The sequence below is a fragment of the Podarcis pityusensis genome, assembly GCF_964106645.2.
Source record: "Podarcis pityusensis genome assembly, chromosome: 5".
Taxonomy (NCBI): domain Eukaryota; kingdom Metazoa; phylum Chordata; class Lepidosauria; order Squamata; family Lacertidae; genus Podarcis; species Podarcis pityusensis.
Window position 1 is genome coordinate 44,663,262 of NC_138032.1, and position 18,733 is coordinate 44,681,994.

The following is an 18,733-nucleotide window of genomic DNA, read 5'->3' on the forward strand; positions in this document are numbered from 1 at the left end:
TTTTCCTTTTCTTATTTCACACAAATCCTTTCCTGGCCTTGTAAAAAATTTTTTTTAATGGTTTTATGAATTTGTGTGGCTTCAGTGCTGATAAAAGTAAAATACTGAAAGGATTCTAGACTAAGTTTTGTAGTGTTGGCTCAGGAGATGTTGCAAATGGTGATGACACTAGGATGACAGTTAGCTTTTTGCATGGCAATTAATTAATGGTGGAATATAATAGAAAGACCAAATCAATACAGTCATACCTCTAGTTGCGAACGTGATCCGTGCGGGAAGCACATTCACAACCTGCAGCGTTCGCAGCCTGAAGCGCTGTGTCTGCGCACGCGTGTGATGCGATTTGGTGCTTCTGCGCATGTGCATGACATCATTTTGCACTTCAGCGCATGCGCAAGTACCAAAACCAGGAAGTAACCCGTTCTGGTACTTCTGGGTTTGGCGCGGTCCCCAACCCAAAAACACACAACCTGCAGCATTTGTAACCCGAGGTATGACTCTACTGGTGCATTTTTTGGCTTAATGCTGAAGATTTGTAGAATTGTTCTCGTTCCTGAAATGCAATATTGCTTGGGGCAGAAGGAGAGGCAGTGCAGTCACCAGTGGCAATCTATATGGTTTAGAGCTGGTTTTAAAAGCAGGTTAATAGTTGCATAGTAGAAATACTAAAGGATCATTTAGAATGGATAGTTGCATGCTTGCTCATTGGAAGAGTTCCTCCATAAGGAAAAGCTGCAATTGTTCCCCAGATACTCTTGTCTTATCATCCTTTGTTCAGAAAGAGAATTTAGATTATATATTTTTGTTTTGATAATTGATTTCCAAATAATAATACATGAACATTATTTTTCATCTCTGGAACAGTTAGAGGTATAGCCAATCTTTCTCCATAGGTAAGGCAATGACACTTCCAGGTAGGGCTTCCAACAAATGAATGCAAAATCACTTATTCCCTCATAACAAGCACATTTCTGTAACTGTCTTACCAAGCCCAAGTATTTTTTTCCCCTTTCAGTATCTCTGAATTGTGGGAATCAAGTCAAGTAAGACTTTTTACCTACTTACAATAAACATCTTCCTTAAATAAAGGATAACTTCCTTAAGCTCTGTTACCCACACCTACCCATGCTCAATGTCATAGTATTTAAAAGGGGACTTTTAAGTCCATGTTTCCATGGATATAATGGTAATCTCTACCCTGTGGCATGAGAAATCTTAGAATTGTTGTCAGTGCTGGGCAGATGAGGTGGGTAGAATCTAGACTACTAGCACTTTGGGGGAGCACTAGGTAAAGGTAAAGGGACACCTGACCGTTAGGTACAGACGCGGATGACTCTAGGGTTGCAACGCTCATCTCGCTTTACGGGCCGAGGGAGCCGGCGTACAGCTTCCAGGTCATGTGGCCAGCATGACTAAGCTGCTTCTGGTGAACCAGAGCAGCACACGGAAACCCTGTTTACCTTCCTGCCACAGCGGTACCTATTTATCTACTTGCACTTTGACGTTCTTTCGAACTGCTAGGTTGGCAGGAGCAGGGACCGAGCAATGGGAGCTCACCCCGTTGCGGGGATTTGAACTGCCGACCTTTTGATTGGCAAGCCCTAGGCTCTGTGGTTTACCCACAGTGCCACCCGCATCCCCTTGGGGGAGCACTACTTACACTAAAAAATAAAGTCTTTAAATTGAAGCTGATATGTCAAAGTTTTAAAAGCCTCTTTCACACATGCACAAATGACAGATCAGTGCTCCAGTGCCCCACCTTGGTTATACCATTTTGTACAACAAACTATTTTTTTGAATGCCTTTTTGAACTTTTGCTGTTCAAACTGCAAAAACTGCTACTCTGCAATGATGCAGGTCATCTAGATCAATTTTTTTCATGTGATGTACAATTGGCATGTGGTCCACACACTCATTTTTTTAGTATTATATTTACATTTAATCCTTTTAATCTTTGATCTTTCATAGGCATTCTGTTGTTTCCTATTCACACCAATGGACAGTCCTTGATGGAATGTTTCCATGCTATGTTTTGGGGTCGTTTCCCCCACCTTTCATCACTTTTTTCATTCTCATGTGAGATCTTTGTGCCTTTGTGTACACACCTTAAAACAATCCACTTTCCCTCCTAGGATATAAACAAGAACAAAAGTTGTCGGCTCCTAGTTATTATGCTTCACTATGGACAAAGTGGAACTTTGTGCTTTTGGTGGTGGTAGGGCAAACATCTATTCCTGTTTTATTGTTTTTAAGAAAAGAATTAATGCAAAGGTCTTCTGCAAGACTGATATTTAGCTATATTGAAATTCTGATGGTGGTCTTTTGCCATACCACTATATTTAATTTTGTTTAAGTCCCAATGTGTATACTACAGCTAAGTGTGACAGCTTAGCTGTACAAGAATCAGAAACCTCAGAAAGAATTTGTTCTAGCAAATTTTATTGATTCATTTAGTTAAAAATATTTATTGCATGCACTTAATCATAATAATCTTGGGGTGGGGTACAATAAAACCCAACATTTAAGTTGTTAATAATAATGGAGAGAACATATAAAACCAACAAATAACGCCAATGTTAGAACTGTAGAACAGTCTCTCTTTCAAATTTAAGCTGAGCAGCTAATAACAACTCCCAAATGCTTGAGTAAGCAAGCATGTTTTTATTTGGTGCCAAAATGAGAATGGTGGCTGTGCCAGCCCTACCTCAGAGGGGAGTGCATTCCATAAACTTGAAGAATCCAGCACAAAGAAGGGTCTCTCACATGTCCCACATGATAACTTACAGAGGTGAGATGCTGAGAAGGGTCTTCCATAAGAACTTAACATAAATATCTAGGAGATTGGGGTTTGCCCAATCAATAAAGGTGCACCACCGGTTCATATAGGCATTTCCTATAATATTTAGATGGTAGATAATCATTGTTGCCATACTTGAATGTCTACACTTCATAGAATTGTAGAGTCGGAAGAGACACTGAGGATCATCTTTTCCTACCCCCTGCAATGCAGGAATATGCTGCAACCTTGACATTATCAACACCATGCTCTATCCAACTGAACTACCATTCGAAAGACACACACACACACACACACACACACACACAATGTCCAGTAGCACCTTAGAGACCAACTATGTTTGTCCTTGGTATAAGCTTTTGTGTGCATGCACACTTCTTCAGGTGCTACTGGACAATTTTTTTTAATATATTTTATATATTTTGAGTGCATCAGACCAACACGGCTACCTACCTGAATCTTGAACTACCATTGTTTCTTCACTGTTTAGTTCTTGGATTCCTTATGAATTATCTGTTGAACTGAGGTCAAGAAGGACTTGATCCTCCACAGAAACTTGATTATAAGACCCTCGAGAGTAAAACTTGTATATTGTAGCGTTATTCCACTGTGGTAAGTTTATAAGCAACACACATTTTCCTTTTGAAAGCCTCATATTTAGATTAAGAATACTTTTGGGGGGCCCAAGAGCCATTCTCAGACAGTGTAGTCAGGCTTGCTTATCTACCCCACAAAGACTGCAAGTCTAAAGGAAATGACAGAAATAGATACATTTGTTTCCAAAACACAACCTTTTGGTCTAGAGAAAAGATACCTGTCTCTTGGGAAAGATGAGAAGGCTCCCATCTCCTCTATCTGTCTGGGCTCGAGGCCTTATAATCCTTTGTCTCAAACTGCTTATCATTTACTAGAAAAACATTCCAGCATGTGTATGTTAGCACCAGAAAAGATGGAAAGATTGATGTCCTATGTAGAATCTTTATTTATAGGAAAATGGAGATGAACCAAAATAAGATGGGAAAATGCAAGTCTTTAAATACTCTGGGAATGATGGAAAATGGGTGGCTTGCATTGTCCCCAGGGTTCAGGAGACTTTCTCATGAACAGCTTGTAGGAACCCAGTGGGTAGTTATTTCTATCAAATTCAAACCATTCTTGAATGTAAAATGTTGTCTTTAAATGGTGTTAAACTTTATCGGACACTATTTTCTGCATTATGCTTCTGCATTTCAACTACGTTGATTGCTCAGTTTTTCAAGCATATATCTACCATCTTTCCATGGTTATAGTTCAATGTGACCAGCTATAATTTAAGTACCCTGCTTACCTATTTCTATTATGCTGTCATTATGTGTTGACTCAAATTAAGAAAGGAGAGTTAGAAACTGAATAATTGGTTTCAATCTGTTTCAAATTTTGGAATTTTGCTTTCCCCTGTGCTTTCCCTCCCAGCTTTTGGAAGGTAGAATTTATTTCTAGTATAGTGCCTCAGCCTTGTGTCTGGGAAGAGAAAGCCTGGGAAGAGAATACAGTGGTACCTCAGGTTACATACGCTTCAGGTTACATACGCTTCAGGTTACAGACTCCGCTAACCCAAAAATATTACCTCAGGTTAAGAACTTTGCTTCAGAATGAGAACAGAAATTGTGCTCCGGCGGCACGGCAGCAGTGGGAGGCCCCATTAGCTAAAGTGGTACCTCAGGTTAAGAACAGTTTCAGGTTAAGAACGGACCTCCAGAACGTATTAAGTTCTTAACCCGAGGTACCACCGTACCATCCCTCTGCAACAGCAGTCTTGCTAGCAATGGCAGAAGCCTATTCTCCATTCATCACTGAAAGGATTAGGCTACTAGCACAGATAACCATCTAACAGTGTTTGAAATATGGCAAAGCCTTACTACTTCATATGGTGAATATCATATGGTGATGTTATTGGCCTTTATGATACCTTTGAACACATGATAGAAAAGTTGACCGCATTTGTAGTAATATGACTAGCAGCCGCATAGTAGAAATCCCTTATCACATAATAATGTGGACTCATTTTCTGTAAAATTTTAATAGTTCTGCTCTTCAATTTTAAAATCCACTGAATTCCATAGGAGGAGGAAATTGCATTGCTAACAGCGGAGCTTTCCAAACTCTGTGTTGCAGCGTGTTAGTGTGTCTGCTACAGTGTGTAGATGTGTAATGCAAACGCTCCTCCCAGGGCTGGAAATGGGTTAGTTTAACCTCTGGTTTGCTAGTAAAACTGAATTACTGTGTCGTGAAAAAAAATGTGTCACGAACATGAAAAGTTTGGAAAGCTCTGGCTAACAAGGTATTATGTCAGGCTCAAATTACAGAGATGTAGCCCCCAGACCTTCACTTTTGTCCCTGCCCTTCTTAGCTACTGTTTTTATACAGCAGGGGGGCATTATCTAGCTAAAAATGAGGAGCAGGTGTAGGGACTTGTGGACTTTATTTAGGAGTACCTGCCTTTCATAATTTGAGTATTGTGTGATACAAAGTAGAAAAATGTGCTTTTGCCTCAAAAATCACTTGAGTAAGGCATAATAGAATTTATTTAAGTTCACAATCACATAATTAAGCTCAAGAAATAAATTACAAATTGGAAACACATTCTCTTTCTTTCTGTCTTCATATTTCTGTAAATGACCAAGCGTACTTTGCAATTACTTTTATAGAAACAGTTAGAAATATTTGTCACATTTTCTAGTGGTGGGGAAAATATGAGTGGAAAATATGTGTTTTGTTCTGCTGGGACACTAAGGTAAAATAGCTATCTGTGTAATCTGAATCCTTTTTTTAGTGCAGAAATAAACCATAGCCCCACTGTGGACTTGAGAAATATTTCCTATTTGTTAGAATTACTTGGCCTGTTTGTGTGACCCGTATTAAGGAACTGATGTTGCTTCACCAATCCTTCAGTATGCCTTGACTTGACTGACAAATATTAAACAATACATAATGAATGTCAGAGGAGCCCTGCTGGATCAGGCCAAAGGCTCATTTAACCTTGACCCATCTAATCCATCATCCTGTTCTCACTGTGGCCACCCAAATGCTTATACGAAGCTGGCAAGCAGGACCTGAGAGCAACAGCACTCTCCCCATTTGTGATTCCTAGGCACTGGTATTCATACAGATGCAATTAAGCAGCACTTTGTATTTGGTCGTTCATTGCAGTTGGTGTTGTTTTCATTCCACTACAGTTCGGATTCTGCTAAAACCTATGTTGTCTATCTTCCTATCTGCTATGGCCTAAACTGCTGTAATTAATTGTGGAATCAATTATGGAATAAATATAAATACAGCTCAGTGGACAAGAAATTTAAAAGATAATGCAGAAAATCATATAATTATTTACATGCTTGCAGATCAATAATAATAATAATGTAGTGAATATTGCTTGTATTTGCTTGAATGATTTCTATTCCTGACCTCCAAACAAGCAATTGTGGCAATTTCTGCTCCCATTTCTATTTCTAAAAGAATCCACCAACAGTCCTAGGTATTCAGAGACATAAACCTCCAAGTGGATGTAGAACATAACCAGTGGCTAGTAGCCTAATATAGTTTCATCACCCATGAATTTGTCTAATCTGCTTTTAAAGCCATCCAATTTGGTGACTGTCCCAACACTTTGTGGAAATGAATTCTATATAATACAGAATTTTATACATCTCTGTCATGTCTCTCTTTAGTCACCTTTTTCCTAAACTAAAAGGTCCCAAATATTACAACCTTTCCCTTTAGGGGAATTCTAATTTTGTTGGGAAATATCAATTTTGGTTGCTATTTTATGACCTTTTCCCAGCTCTACAATATCCTTTTTATGGTGAGGTGACCAGAACTCTATACAGTATTCTAAATCATCACCATCATATATGAAGAGCAGAAAAATGTAACCATATTAAATGAATATGCTGAGCAGTTTTGAGACATAGATGACAATTTATTTATATACGTTTATATCTGATTATTTCCTTGTTCTCCATTTAGTTTGTTAGTCTTACATTTATCAAAAACAGTACTATATTTGTTGTTTAGTGCTCCTCTGATTAACTTTATTGTGGTTACCCTTGACCAGATACACAGTTAGAATCCAGCGCTTGGTTCTTTTCAGTCCTTGATAAACACTTCCTTATCTCATTTGCTTTTATTTGTAGCTAAAGTTTTGAACATGTAGTATTCTAACTAATTGTTGTTGGACTCACATTCAATTCAAGTTCCTGATGTCAGCTTTAGACGTTACAGCACTTTTTTTGTATTGAAAAAAATCAAAAGAAAGCTTCCTACTCCCTCTACTGGTGATGGTCTTGATTTTTAGCTTTGTTTCACTTGGTAAATTGATGGCTGATAAGTGAAGAACAACTTGTACAAATATGGAAGTACTAACATGTAAATTCCCAGTGGGGAGAAATGCATCTTTTCTGAACTTACCAAACAGTTTAATTTATCTTGGAAATTGAAGGCCATGTGGGAAGATTAGAGCAGTAGTAATAGCCAGCAAGTTTGGAAAACTCAGCAGCAGCCAGAGGAATGGAGAAGACCAGTCTACATCCCAATCCCAAAGAAGGGCAGTGCCAAAAAATGCTCCAACTACTGCACAATTGCGCTCCTTTCACATGCTAGCAAGGTTATGCTTAAAATTCTCCAAGGCATGCTTAAGCAGTATGGATTATGCAGAAAACTAGAGAGTTCCAGAAAAACATCTACTTCTGCTTCATTGACTATGCAAAAGCCTTTGACTGTGTCGACCACAGCAAACTATGGCAAGTTCTTAAAGAAATGGGAGTGCCTGGTCACGTCATCTGTCTCCTGAGAAATCTCTATGTGGGACAAGAAGCTACAGTTAGAACTGGATATGGAACAACTGATTGGAGTATGACAAGGCTGTATATTGTCTCCCTGCTTATTTAACTTACATTCAGAATTCATCATGCGACAAGCTGGGCTGGATGAACCCCAAGCCAGAATTAAGATTGCCGGAAGAAATATCAACAACCTCAGATATTCAGATGACACAACTTTGATGGGAGAAAGTCAGGAGGAATTAAAGAACCTCTTAATGAGGGTGAAAGAGGAGAACACAAAATATAGTCTGAAGCTCAACATCAAAAAAGCTAAGATCATGGCCACTGGGCCCATCACCTCCTGGCAAATAGAAGGGGAAGAAATGGAGGCAGTGAGAGCTTTTACTTTCTTGGGCTCCATGATCACTGCAGATGGTGACAGCAGTCACAAAATTAAAAGACGCCTGCTTCTTGGGAGAAAAGCAATGACAAACCTAGAGAGCATCTTAAAAAGCAGAGACATCACCTTGCCGACAAAGGTCCGTATAGTTAAAGCTATGGTTTTCCCAGTAGTGATGTATGGAAGTGAGAGCCTGACCATAAAGAATGCTAATCGCTGAAGAATTGATGCTTTTGAATTATGGTGCTGGAAGAGACTCTTGAGAGTCCCATGGATTGCAAGAAGATCAGACCTATCCATTCTGAAGGAAATCAGCCCTGAGCGCATACTGGAAGGACAGATCTTGAAGCTGAGGCTCAATATTTTGGCCACCTCATGAAGAAGAAAAGACTCCCTGGAAAAGACCCTGATGTTGGGAAAGATGGAGGGCACAAGGAGAAGGGACGAGAGAGGACGAGATGGTTGGACAGTGTTCTCGAAGCTACCAGCATGAGTTTGACCAAACTGCGGGAGGCAGTGGAAGACAGGAGTGTCTGGCGTGCTCTGGTCCATGGTGTCACAAAGAGTCAGACACGACTAAATGACTAAACAACAACAACAATAGCCTTCTGTATTTTCCTGGAGTTACTGTGTGTCTCCACTAATGTATGTATGTTTGTCATTCTGAATTCTATCTTAGTGGTTTCTGCTTTGTTAATAGTTCCAGTAATTTCATATACATAAATGCAAATGCAACCCTCTCCTATACCTATCTTGCCAGACTGGTTGTATTTTTATTTTATTTTTCTGATCACTTGTTACGGAGCAGAAATCTGTAAGTCTTTCTTTATATGAAGCAGTGTTTGACTGTGGGTTGGTTTGCACATCATACCAAACCAAAGGTTACATAGTGTATTCTGCAAACACACCGCACATAAACCACAAGTTGCCCCCGAAACAATCAACAAACCTTGGCTTCTTTCATTTCCCTCCTTCATACTCCTTATTTGAGACTTGTGTCACCATGCCCTTTCCTTTGTCTGGCTGGAAGGACAAGGGCATGGAACACTTTGAATTCTTTGCCCAATCTCGTCAATAGTCAATTCCTTCCCCTTCCCTCACTAAAGATGGTGTTGCCACCCTCCAGACCTCTTGTGGAGGAGGCACACGATGAAAGGTCTCAGATGATGCTCTGGGTCTGGGTTGGTTCATATGGGGAGAGGCAGTCCATGAGGTATTACAGTCTCCTGAGGGAAGGTGATAAAGGCTGGGACTACACTGTGTGTCTAGGATTTGGGAATGTCACAAGGGGAGTCATTGTGCTACTGCTGTGTGGCACAATACAAATGATACAAATACCAAACACATCTGTGTTCCTGCCGAAAAGGCAAAGAACATTGCCTACAAAAATATTAAGAGAAAGCAAGAATACTGAAGGATGCAGGGGCAGCGCATCCTGTTTTGCTATTTCAGGTGAAATGGAAACTGCTGCTGTGACTGTCACTACTCACTCCACCACCATGCCTGCTGCTGCCAATACCACCTGATCTGCTGCTGCTATGTGCTCTGTCAGGTGGCGCCAGTTTGAGGCAAGATCATGCCATTTTGGGTGAGATGTGATCTTGCCTGAAATTGGTGCTGGTGGTATTGGTGCCTTACCCTGCCCAATGGCTGTGCTGGCTCTGCCTGGTTGGAGGTGGGTGGGCAAAGCAGGTGGAAAAGCATGTCCTTAATGGTTCCTGCAGGCTCTCCCCTGTAACAATGCCTGTCAGGCAGGCAGCAGCTCCTCTTTAGAAGGGTTCCTAGCTTCTGCTAGACTATGATATACTAATTTTGTCTGCAAGTTCATAGAAACTGTATAAGCATGAGCACTGAAAGTACTGTCTACCACTGCATAGCCACCGGGGACAGCCATCATTGTAACTTCTGAAGCCAAGTACAAATACTTTTTCTGAGCATCTTTTTAGTGTAAGCATGGAGACCATTTCTTCAAAGAACCTACCTCTTTGATGTTCCTGAGAGATCAGAACCCTAAGACCTGGACAGCTAGCATTGTACTTCTTTACAGGTGGCAACAAGACAGAGAAGGCCAGCACAAGAGACAGCACTGCTCATGATATTTAACTCCTGGTAAGCAAAACTATGTTGTGCTGTTTAACCTTCTATATTTGTCATGAACTACCATTTTGTTCCAAATGTTCCATTGTACCAAATGTTCAGTTGGAAAGGGACATTTGACCACATATAATATATGGCTTTGGGATGAAATAATTAAAGGAGAGGAAGGGAGGGAGGAATCATAATGATATCACAATATGATAGCAGATGATATCTGAATCAGAATAACCATAATTCCACATTTATCCTACTTGTTTTTGTGTCTCATTGATATACCCTCACCATTTATTTCTTCACAAAGCTGAGTTTCTTTTCTACTTGGCTCTCCTTGCCTTGTTCTTCCACTTTCACCTCACTCCCCCCCCCCACCCATTCCTGCTTCTTCCATCTCTGTCCTTGAACAGAAGTATGCATATGAGTTGCAGAAGGTGTCCCTTGGGTTCATCTACTTGCTGTCATGTTGACATCTTTAGTTTTTCCTTACTTTTTAGGAGTATGTGAGACAATATCTACTGTTCTTTGTCACTTAACTTTCTCTGTGCTTTTTTCCAGCAAAGTGTCTGACTTGAGGATTACAACCCATCACTCAAGAAATATGGCAAGAGAAGGAAAGGCAGAGGAAAGAAATTTTACATTGTCTCCCTGCCAGAGATGTGGTTCATGAAACACCAAAGTGACTCTTCAGCCTGAACTCAAAAGAAATGATGAAACAAATATCAGGCCTGTGTCCTGGCAAACAGGACAGCTGTCCAGAAATGGATGCGAAAGTTTATGGGTAGTGTGATAGAGAGTTCTTAATTTGCGCTAAAATTCTACAGATGTTTCAAATAGGATAACATCCTGGGTGCAACAACTGGTACTGATAATTTACTCTACTTTGCTATGGTTCTTGAAAATGCAGGCTATATTTTGAATTCAGTCCAAAGACCAGTAGGAAAAGAGACAAATCCCTTTTGCTGTGGCTGGCAGTTACTGTTTGAAACACTGCTAAATATCCATTGAGGGATGCGGGTGGCGCTGTGGGTTAAACCACAGAGCCTAGTACTTGCCGATCAGAAGGTCGGCAGTTCGAATCCCCGCGACGGAGTGAGCTCCCGTTGCTTGGTCCCTGCTCCTGCCAACCTAGCAGTTCGAAAGCATGTCAAAGTGATAGTAGATAAATAGGTACTGCTCCGGCGGGAAGGTAATCGGCGTTTCCGTGCGCTGCTCTGGTTCGCCAGAAGCGGCTTCGTCATGCTGGCTACATGACCCGGAAGCTGTACGCCGGCTCCCTCGGCCAATAAAGCGAGATGAGCGCTGCAACCCCAGAGTCGGCAACGACTGGACCTAATGGTCAGGGGTCCCTTTACCTTTACTAAAGATCCATTGCAGTGGTAACTTTATCCACTGGAGCAATCTCCATTGTTCTGTGTCGTACTATACTGTTCAGTGCACTGTTATTAAGCATGACAAATAAAGTAGCATCAAATTCCATTTGTCTCACTGTTGTTTGTAGCATGTGATGCAGGAGTTAAATTGATGCCTTTGTCTAGTGGAACATATATCAAATACTTGTGATTGCTGGCATACTTTGCGTGGCTTCATCCAGACAAATCTGGATGAATCTATAGTCAGCCAAACCTACGTTTGACAAGTATTCAGAACTTGCAAAGATTTGAAGCTGACTTCATAGAATTGTAGAGTTGCAAGGTATCCTGAGTATCAACTAGTCCAACCCCTGCAAGGCAATAACATGCAGCTGTCCTTCCTTGGTGATTAACAGTGGTGAACAGCTTTTTATCTAGCTTCAAAATGATAATTATCATTGATTAATGTAGAAGACCTGGTGAAGATTCCTTTAATATTGTGATGATCTATGGACCCACACTACTTTCCCCCTTATGCTATTGCAGGAAAGCTATGTTGGTTTATGTAAAAATTAGAAGGAAAGAAGTGCAACACTAAAAGGAAGAGGGAGGCAGACCTCAGAGAGTGTCAATAGAAAGCAATGTGACAAACTTCAAAATGTGTGGATCATTTATTAGAATGCAAATTACAGTTACATTATATTTGAAGGCAAATGTAAATGTATTATTTATAATAAAGGATTTGCATGTTCTGTTGATCTTCTGATGAAATGAGTGATGTGTTATGTAGCATTATTTTCATTTACTTTGAATGTTGAAGTTCTTTTTCATGAGCACAATTCATGACAGTAATGAACTGCATTGTGATTGCATGATTTGTGTTGAACATCGGTTTCCATGAACATCTGTTCTTGAAGAAATATTTGTGACAACACTTTGTGGCATTTGCATTCTAACAAATAAATTATCCATATAACACTCATTTGTACATTTGCCTCTCTTTTTCCCTTGGTTTTCAATGTATGTCTTGTGTATATTTATTTGCCTACCTAGCAGGCTAAGGTTGGTTCATATGTGACACTTTTGCTACTTTGAAAGTACTCCTGTATTGAAAACCTTATGTAGATTGTAAGTTAAGATCAACAAGTAGTTTGATTTGAATGCTTTTCATATCTAGAACTGCTATCCATGTAGGAAATCTGTTGTGTTTAAAGCAGTTGGTCATTTAAGCAACCTACATTATCAACTATGTCTTTTAGACTGAAATCTTGTGCTGCTTAAGTTGTTGGGAGTAAACACCATTGAACTTTCTTCTGAGCAGATGTCTAGGATTGCTCTGTTAAATTAGAAGCTTTCCACAGGCTGTTGCAGTTACATAAAAATAATTTGACCAATGCTTTCTGAACCATATTTTCTCCTCAGTTACTGTTTTCAGTGGTGCAGAATTTTTGGTATTGTTTGTTCTACCAAAAGAATATAAATCAGTAATGTGAATGCTTGTATCAGTTATGAAAGGCTTTTCTATCGAAGCTGAAAGTGGTATCTGCATTCATTTTGCAGTTTCCCACATCTTAGTGAAACACGCATCTAAATCCAGTGACTATATGCCCAGAAGAGATGACATCTTATAATAAAGGAATGAATTATGCTTTCTTCATGTACAGGATAAAAAAAATGGAAGGGGGGGGGGAAATAGTCCATATGTAAACATATTTAAATAACTGGAGCTTCTCGTGTTGCACTTAGATACTGGTAGTTTTAGTGGCCTAGGTTCTTTTTGGTTTTTGGTGTCTTTGTTTCTGGAAAATAATCAGGAATGTTGTCTTTTTCTTTGCTAGTCTCTAAATTGTGCCTCTGTTTATACAGACCAACAGGCACTGGCCTGGTGGGTCCTTTACACAAAAATAAATATAATTATAATAAATAATTTATAAAACTCATTAACTTAGATAAATATGAGGGACTCTAAAAAAATTGAAAGAAAAGGAACTTGGAAGTTGTCAGTTAATATTCAGATAATACTTGAAACCATCCATTCAGATCCATGATGGTAGGATTCCTATCAGATATCCTGTAGTAGCAGATAATTCAGTCCTGTGAACAAAATTTGCTGTTTCTCCTAAAGACGTCTAAGATAGTAATCAATTAAAAGTTGTAAACCAAAATTAATCCTACATAGTCACGTTGAAATTCAGCTACATTCACACACACATAATTTTGCTGTTCTTGAGTCTTTGAATTACATTATGAGCATCCTATCATATGCATAAGAACTTGTAAATTAAGCCCCACTGGTTTCAAGTGTGCAGAGAATTCCTGCTGTGTACATTGTTGTATCAGGTGTAGTCATCTAAAGTCACCACTCTCCTGTTAGCTCACTAACCAGTTACAGTGGTATCTTGGTTTAAGAACAGTCGGTTTAAGAACAATTTGGTTTACAAACTCCGCAAAACCGGAAATAATGTCCCGGTTTGAGAACTTTACCTTGGTCTAAGAACAGAATCCGAATGGTGGAAGGGCACCGGTGGCGGGAGGCCTCATTAGGGAAAGCGCATCTCAGTTTAAGAATGGTTTTGGTTTAAGAACAGACTTTTGGAATGGATTAAGTTCGTAAACCAAGGTACCAGTGTACAACATACACAAACTGTAGCAATAACCTCAACACACAATTATTAGCATGGCAATATATTTTGTGACCTTTGGTTCTGATAATCCTGTAATTCTTACAAAAATAATATATTTGTAATTAAATGGAAAAGACAATGGTATCTTAACACACATTGTGTTTTGATTCCTAGAAAGCTATCATAGAATTGTGGAGTTGGATGAGACCACAATGGTCATCTAGTCCTGCCCCTTGCAATGCGCGACTCTTTTGCCCAACATGGGGCTCAAACCCACGACCCATGAGATTAAGTATCTCATTCTCTACTGACAGAGCTATGTATAAGTTGTAGCTGATATAGAAAGAGCTGAAGCTCACACAGTAACAAAATGAAGTGATTATTATTGGAGATTGTGGGTTAGAATAAAATATAAATGTTTGGTCTTCCTTACTTTGCCTTTTTATGCTGGTAAAAAACCCACAGAAGTGTCATGCTGAAATGTTCATATTTAATATGGAAGATCTTAGGACTGGTTAAACTTAATAGAGCTTGTCTGACATACTGTACTTACTTTACATATTATATATTATCTAGCCATGTGAAAACCAAAATGCAGTTGATATTCAAAACTACCACAACTGTCATTTAGTCTTCTGGTGGTAAAATATTTTCTGACTTTGGTGGTGTATGATCAGGCTGGTAAAAATTAGATCTACAGTCACATAACAAACTTTGATTAGAACTTTCAGTACTTGGAATGTAGATTGGTAATATTATAATTGAGCAAGGAAGTAATTTGTCCATCCTCCATACTTTGGAACTGTTTATTAGCATGTGCATAATTAAAAATACAAATCATTGTTCTAATAATGATCTTCATTGAAAAACAAGGTCTCTTCAAGATAAGTCTTGCTGGTGCTGTGGAGTTGGTATTTGAAGTATGTCCATCTGCATCTAAACGAGTAGCTCCAAGACAATCAGATTATGTAGTAGTTACTTTGGTGAGAATATCGCGTAAGTGGAATGGAAACTTCATTTTGAGTCTAATATTAGACCTTGCTTTGGAAAATTCCTTTTAAATGATCACAAGCTGGGAATAGCAAAAGTATTTAGCTTTCGACAGACAGCATTCACAAAGAATTTGTTTTTAACTGATTATGTTAGTCCCTGGGAAAGCAGATGTGAAGCTTACCAAGCTGAATTGGTTTGACCTGATGCAGTGTTCATGTCAGTTGTTAGGGTCCCCTCCCTGGTCTATTTTTTCCAAGATAGCTTCATTCTTTGACCATGAGTGAGTTTGGATGGAATACTTTGAATGCTTGTTAGTTTAGTAAATCTCAGCTTCTTCCACCAATTTCCCTTGTCTACAAATGAGCTTAATAAAAGTCAATCAGACTGTTTTGATTACTTCCCAGACTATGGGTATTTTCTCAGAAGTACCGCTGAGTTCAGTGAGACTTACTCCTTGGTTAAGTATGTGCAGGATTACAGCCTTACAGCCCTGCAATTCTTTACACAATGATGTGCAGATGTTTTGTTTGTTTGCTTCTTTTTTAGTCCTTTAGTATCTAGGAAAATGAATCATCTGAAGTGAGACTAGCTAGACTTTAATTGGTAGTTTAACTGTTCTTTAGTGAACTCTCTGACACTATAGTTTAGTGCAATTTGCTGCATGGTTAATAAGCTTTGGATTGTCTTTGGTTTACCAGTGATCATTGACAGCTAGGATAGCTCAATCAGTAGAGCCTGAGACTCAGAGTCATGGGTTTGAGGCCCACATTGGGCAAAAGATTCCTGCATTGCAGAGGGTTGGACTAGATGACCCTTGTGGTCCCTTCCAACTCCGCAATTATATGATTCTATGTTTGTTGTAATGAAGATTCCCCCTTGTAAAACTGTGGCATTAAAATTCCCACCATTTGTATAATCAATAGATTTATTTGTAGTATAAAAAATAGGTCTAACAAAAAATGTCTGAGAGTGGCATATCTAAGCTTATTTGTTCGATTATGGTAGTTGACAGTATACTGGCTGTCACTTGCCTGTGTTAAAATAAGTTATTGCGCTGCTTTTAATTCTGCATATGATTGAATTCATCTGTTTGCAAATGAACAGTATAATACAATACATCTGGTGTTTGCTAATGTGGAATGTCAGTAAACTAGGAATAATTATCATCTTAGCTACAGTCAGTGAGGTGAGGTGAAACATTTTCTATTTCATAAGTTCATTAGTGATAATGAATGGATTGCAGCTGGAAATGTAATATTAGTCAAGCTTGGCAGTTTCAAGATTTCTACCTCTATTTACTAAATACAAGTAAAATAAACACGCTAATTCAGATCACAGGGGCCATCAGAAAATTTCCCAAAGCAAATTGGAAATTTACCTGTTGGCAGTGAATGAGGATGACTCCTCTTGCTGTACTTGACAGGAAGAGCCCAGAATTTTTTTTGCCTCCTTCCTAGTCTGAACCTGCCTGCGGTCAAAGACAGTTAGGGTCCTCTTGGGTATTCAGCTGCCCCATGTATTACCATCCCTTTTACTCTCCTTTCATGCGCTTTTATGCTCTGTTTCTCATCTTTGTTGGCTATGGTGTTAGGGAGTATGTGAGAGAGTCTGACTATTCATTCCCTTCTGTTTATGGATGGGGTGGGGGCTCGCATCAGCCGTCAAGTGGTTCAGGAAATGTGGACAAGTCCCTGCTGAATATCAGTGTCTTGGAACTTGGTGAACTTTGTGCAGTTCAGCTCAGTCTAAGTCTCTTGATGTTGGAGATCAGGGGCATGCACTTGCTGGTTCACACAGACAAAACATTGGCAAACGCATATGTAAACGAACTGGTGGGACTTGGGTACTGAGGCCAACAGCCTTTTCAGTTGTGCTGAATACAACCTGCTCTCCTTGAAAGCTGAACAGTTAGCAGGCCTGAAGTACACCATGGCAGATTGGTTGAGTTGCAGAATCATAAATGAAGCATAGTGGCAACAGAATCTGAGGGCATTTTAGATGCTGCTGGATAGTTTGGGGCATACAGTCAGTGGTGGTTCTCTTTGCCACACCTGAAAATACTCAGCTGCAGGTCTATCTCATGTGTCTGCCATGTGCAGCTACCCAGGGGAACAGATGTCTTAAAATCCATTTCACTAGCTAGCCTACTATATGCCTCCCAGCCATTTTGCGAGTTCCAACAAATGGTGAAGAAGGGTCAGAGACTCACAATTGAGCTGATTCTGGTGGCCCCCATTGGCCATGGGGTCCATGATTTCTGGATCTGGTGACTATGACTGCGCCTGGCTGGTGGCCATTGCCACTGTGTCAAGACCTGCTAGTCCAGGGGCCAGTATTTCACCCCTGGCTAGGGCTCTTCCCAGCTGACAGCCTGGAGGCTTAACGCAATACAAGGTTGTCGTAGAATGGTTGAGTTTTTATAAATATCACCTGTTATAATTTTTGGACCAACTACATACAAGTTATACCTGTAAACAGCTTTATGCTGATTCTAATAATCGTTATGAACTTTCAGATATAACTGTATTTTAGATTGACAGTATCCCTTTAACCATCTGCTGTTTCATTGCAGGATCCATCCATGTCATTTTGACAGCGGCTGGCTAGTGATTCTGCTATAATTTCTAATTTCTTGGTCTACTACTCTGTGCAGGTAAATCTCACTTGGCAATAGTGCAGCGGGTGAACAATGAAGGGGAAGGGGATCCTTTTTATGAAGTCTTGGGCATTGTTACATTGGAAGATGTAATTGAAGAGATCATCAAATCTGAGATTCTAGATGAAACAGATCTGTACAGTGAGTATTAATCCCCATGATTTCCCCCCTCAAAATAGTTTGGAGCCTTCCTTCAAATAAAGTTCCCTATCTTGTTTATTTTTGAGATAAATTGCTTAAGATCTATGAAGTAGAATTGGAACTTCACTCCAATTAAAAGTGCTTGTCATCCACAGACCCCTCTGTCAAGACAGGCAGTCTTTTCTAACATTTTCTTTTAGCCTATCAGAACATTTTACTACTGACAGGCATTCTCTGGGGTGAATAGTGCTCCACTCAGCAATCTTAACAATTTCTTCCAAACTTCTATACTATAGGCTAGAGACAGACAAGAGTGTTGTTGCACTGTTACCTCTGGTGAAACAAATTTTGCCCGTATTTGAAACAATTCCAAAGTCTCATTACTAGAGGCAAAAGTGGAGTGAGTGTAAACACCCCAACAGCAACCTCTCTTTTAAGCAACCTTCAATTATTTGGGGGAAGAAGAATCTATCCGCAGCATAGGAAGGAGATCGATTCAGAAACACAAATAGAGAGAATCAATAACAACATTAGAAAAATACAGCACCAAAATAGGGCAATTGCCCAATATATAGTTCCTATCACACTTCAAGTAAATGAAGGAAAGTGCCTGTAAAAATAATACACTATAAAAAGAAAAAACTCAGTGCTTAAAAATTTTATTTAAACAAATAGTACAGCATTTAACTGTAATATACACAAAGCCAATGTATACAGTGTAAACCCTCAAATTGGGATGGACACATTAATGGATATCTGATCTGTGTCAATTTTGCATATGTTTTTTCATAAGTCTCTTCCAGCCCATTTCTACATGAATCTGCATAATTTTTTTTTATTTAAATGTGAACCTACATTTCTAAATGTATTTTATCCTAAA

At 39.4% G+C, this 18,733-nt stretch overlaps 1 protein-coding gene across 1 annotated transcript in view; it reads left to right on the plus strand.

The window, feature by feature from the left end:
* The window catches only part of CNNM2 (cyclin and CBS domain divalent metal cation transport mediator 2), a 127,344-nt gene that overhangs the window by 77,861 nt on the left and 30,750 nt on the right, over positions 1-18,733 (plus strand). Inside the window, 1 exon segment of the mRNA XM_081006156.1 lies at positions 17,710-17,853. Coding sequence (XP_080862282.1) covers positions 17,710-17,853 — 144 coding nt within the window.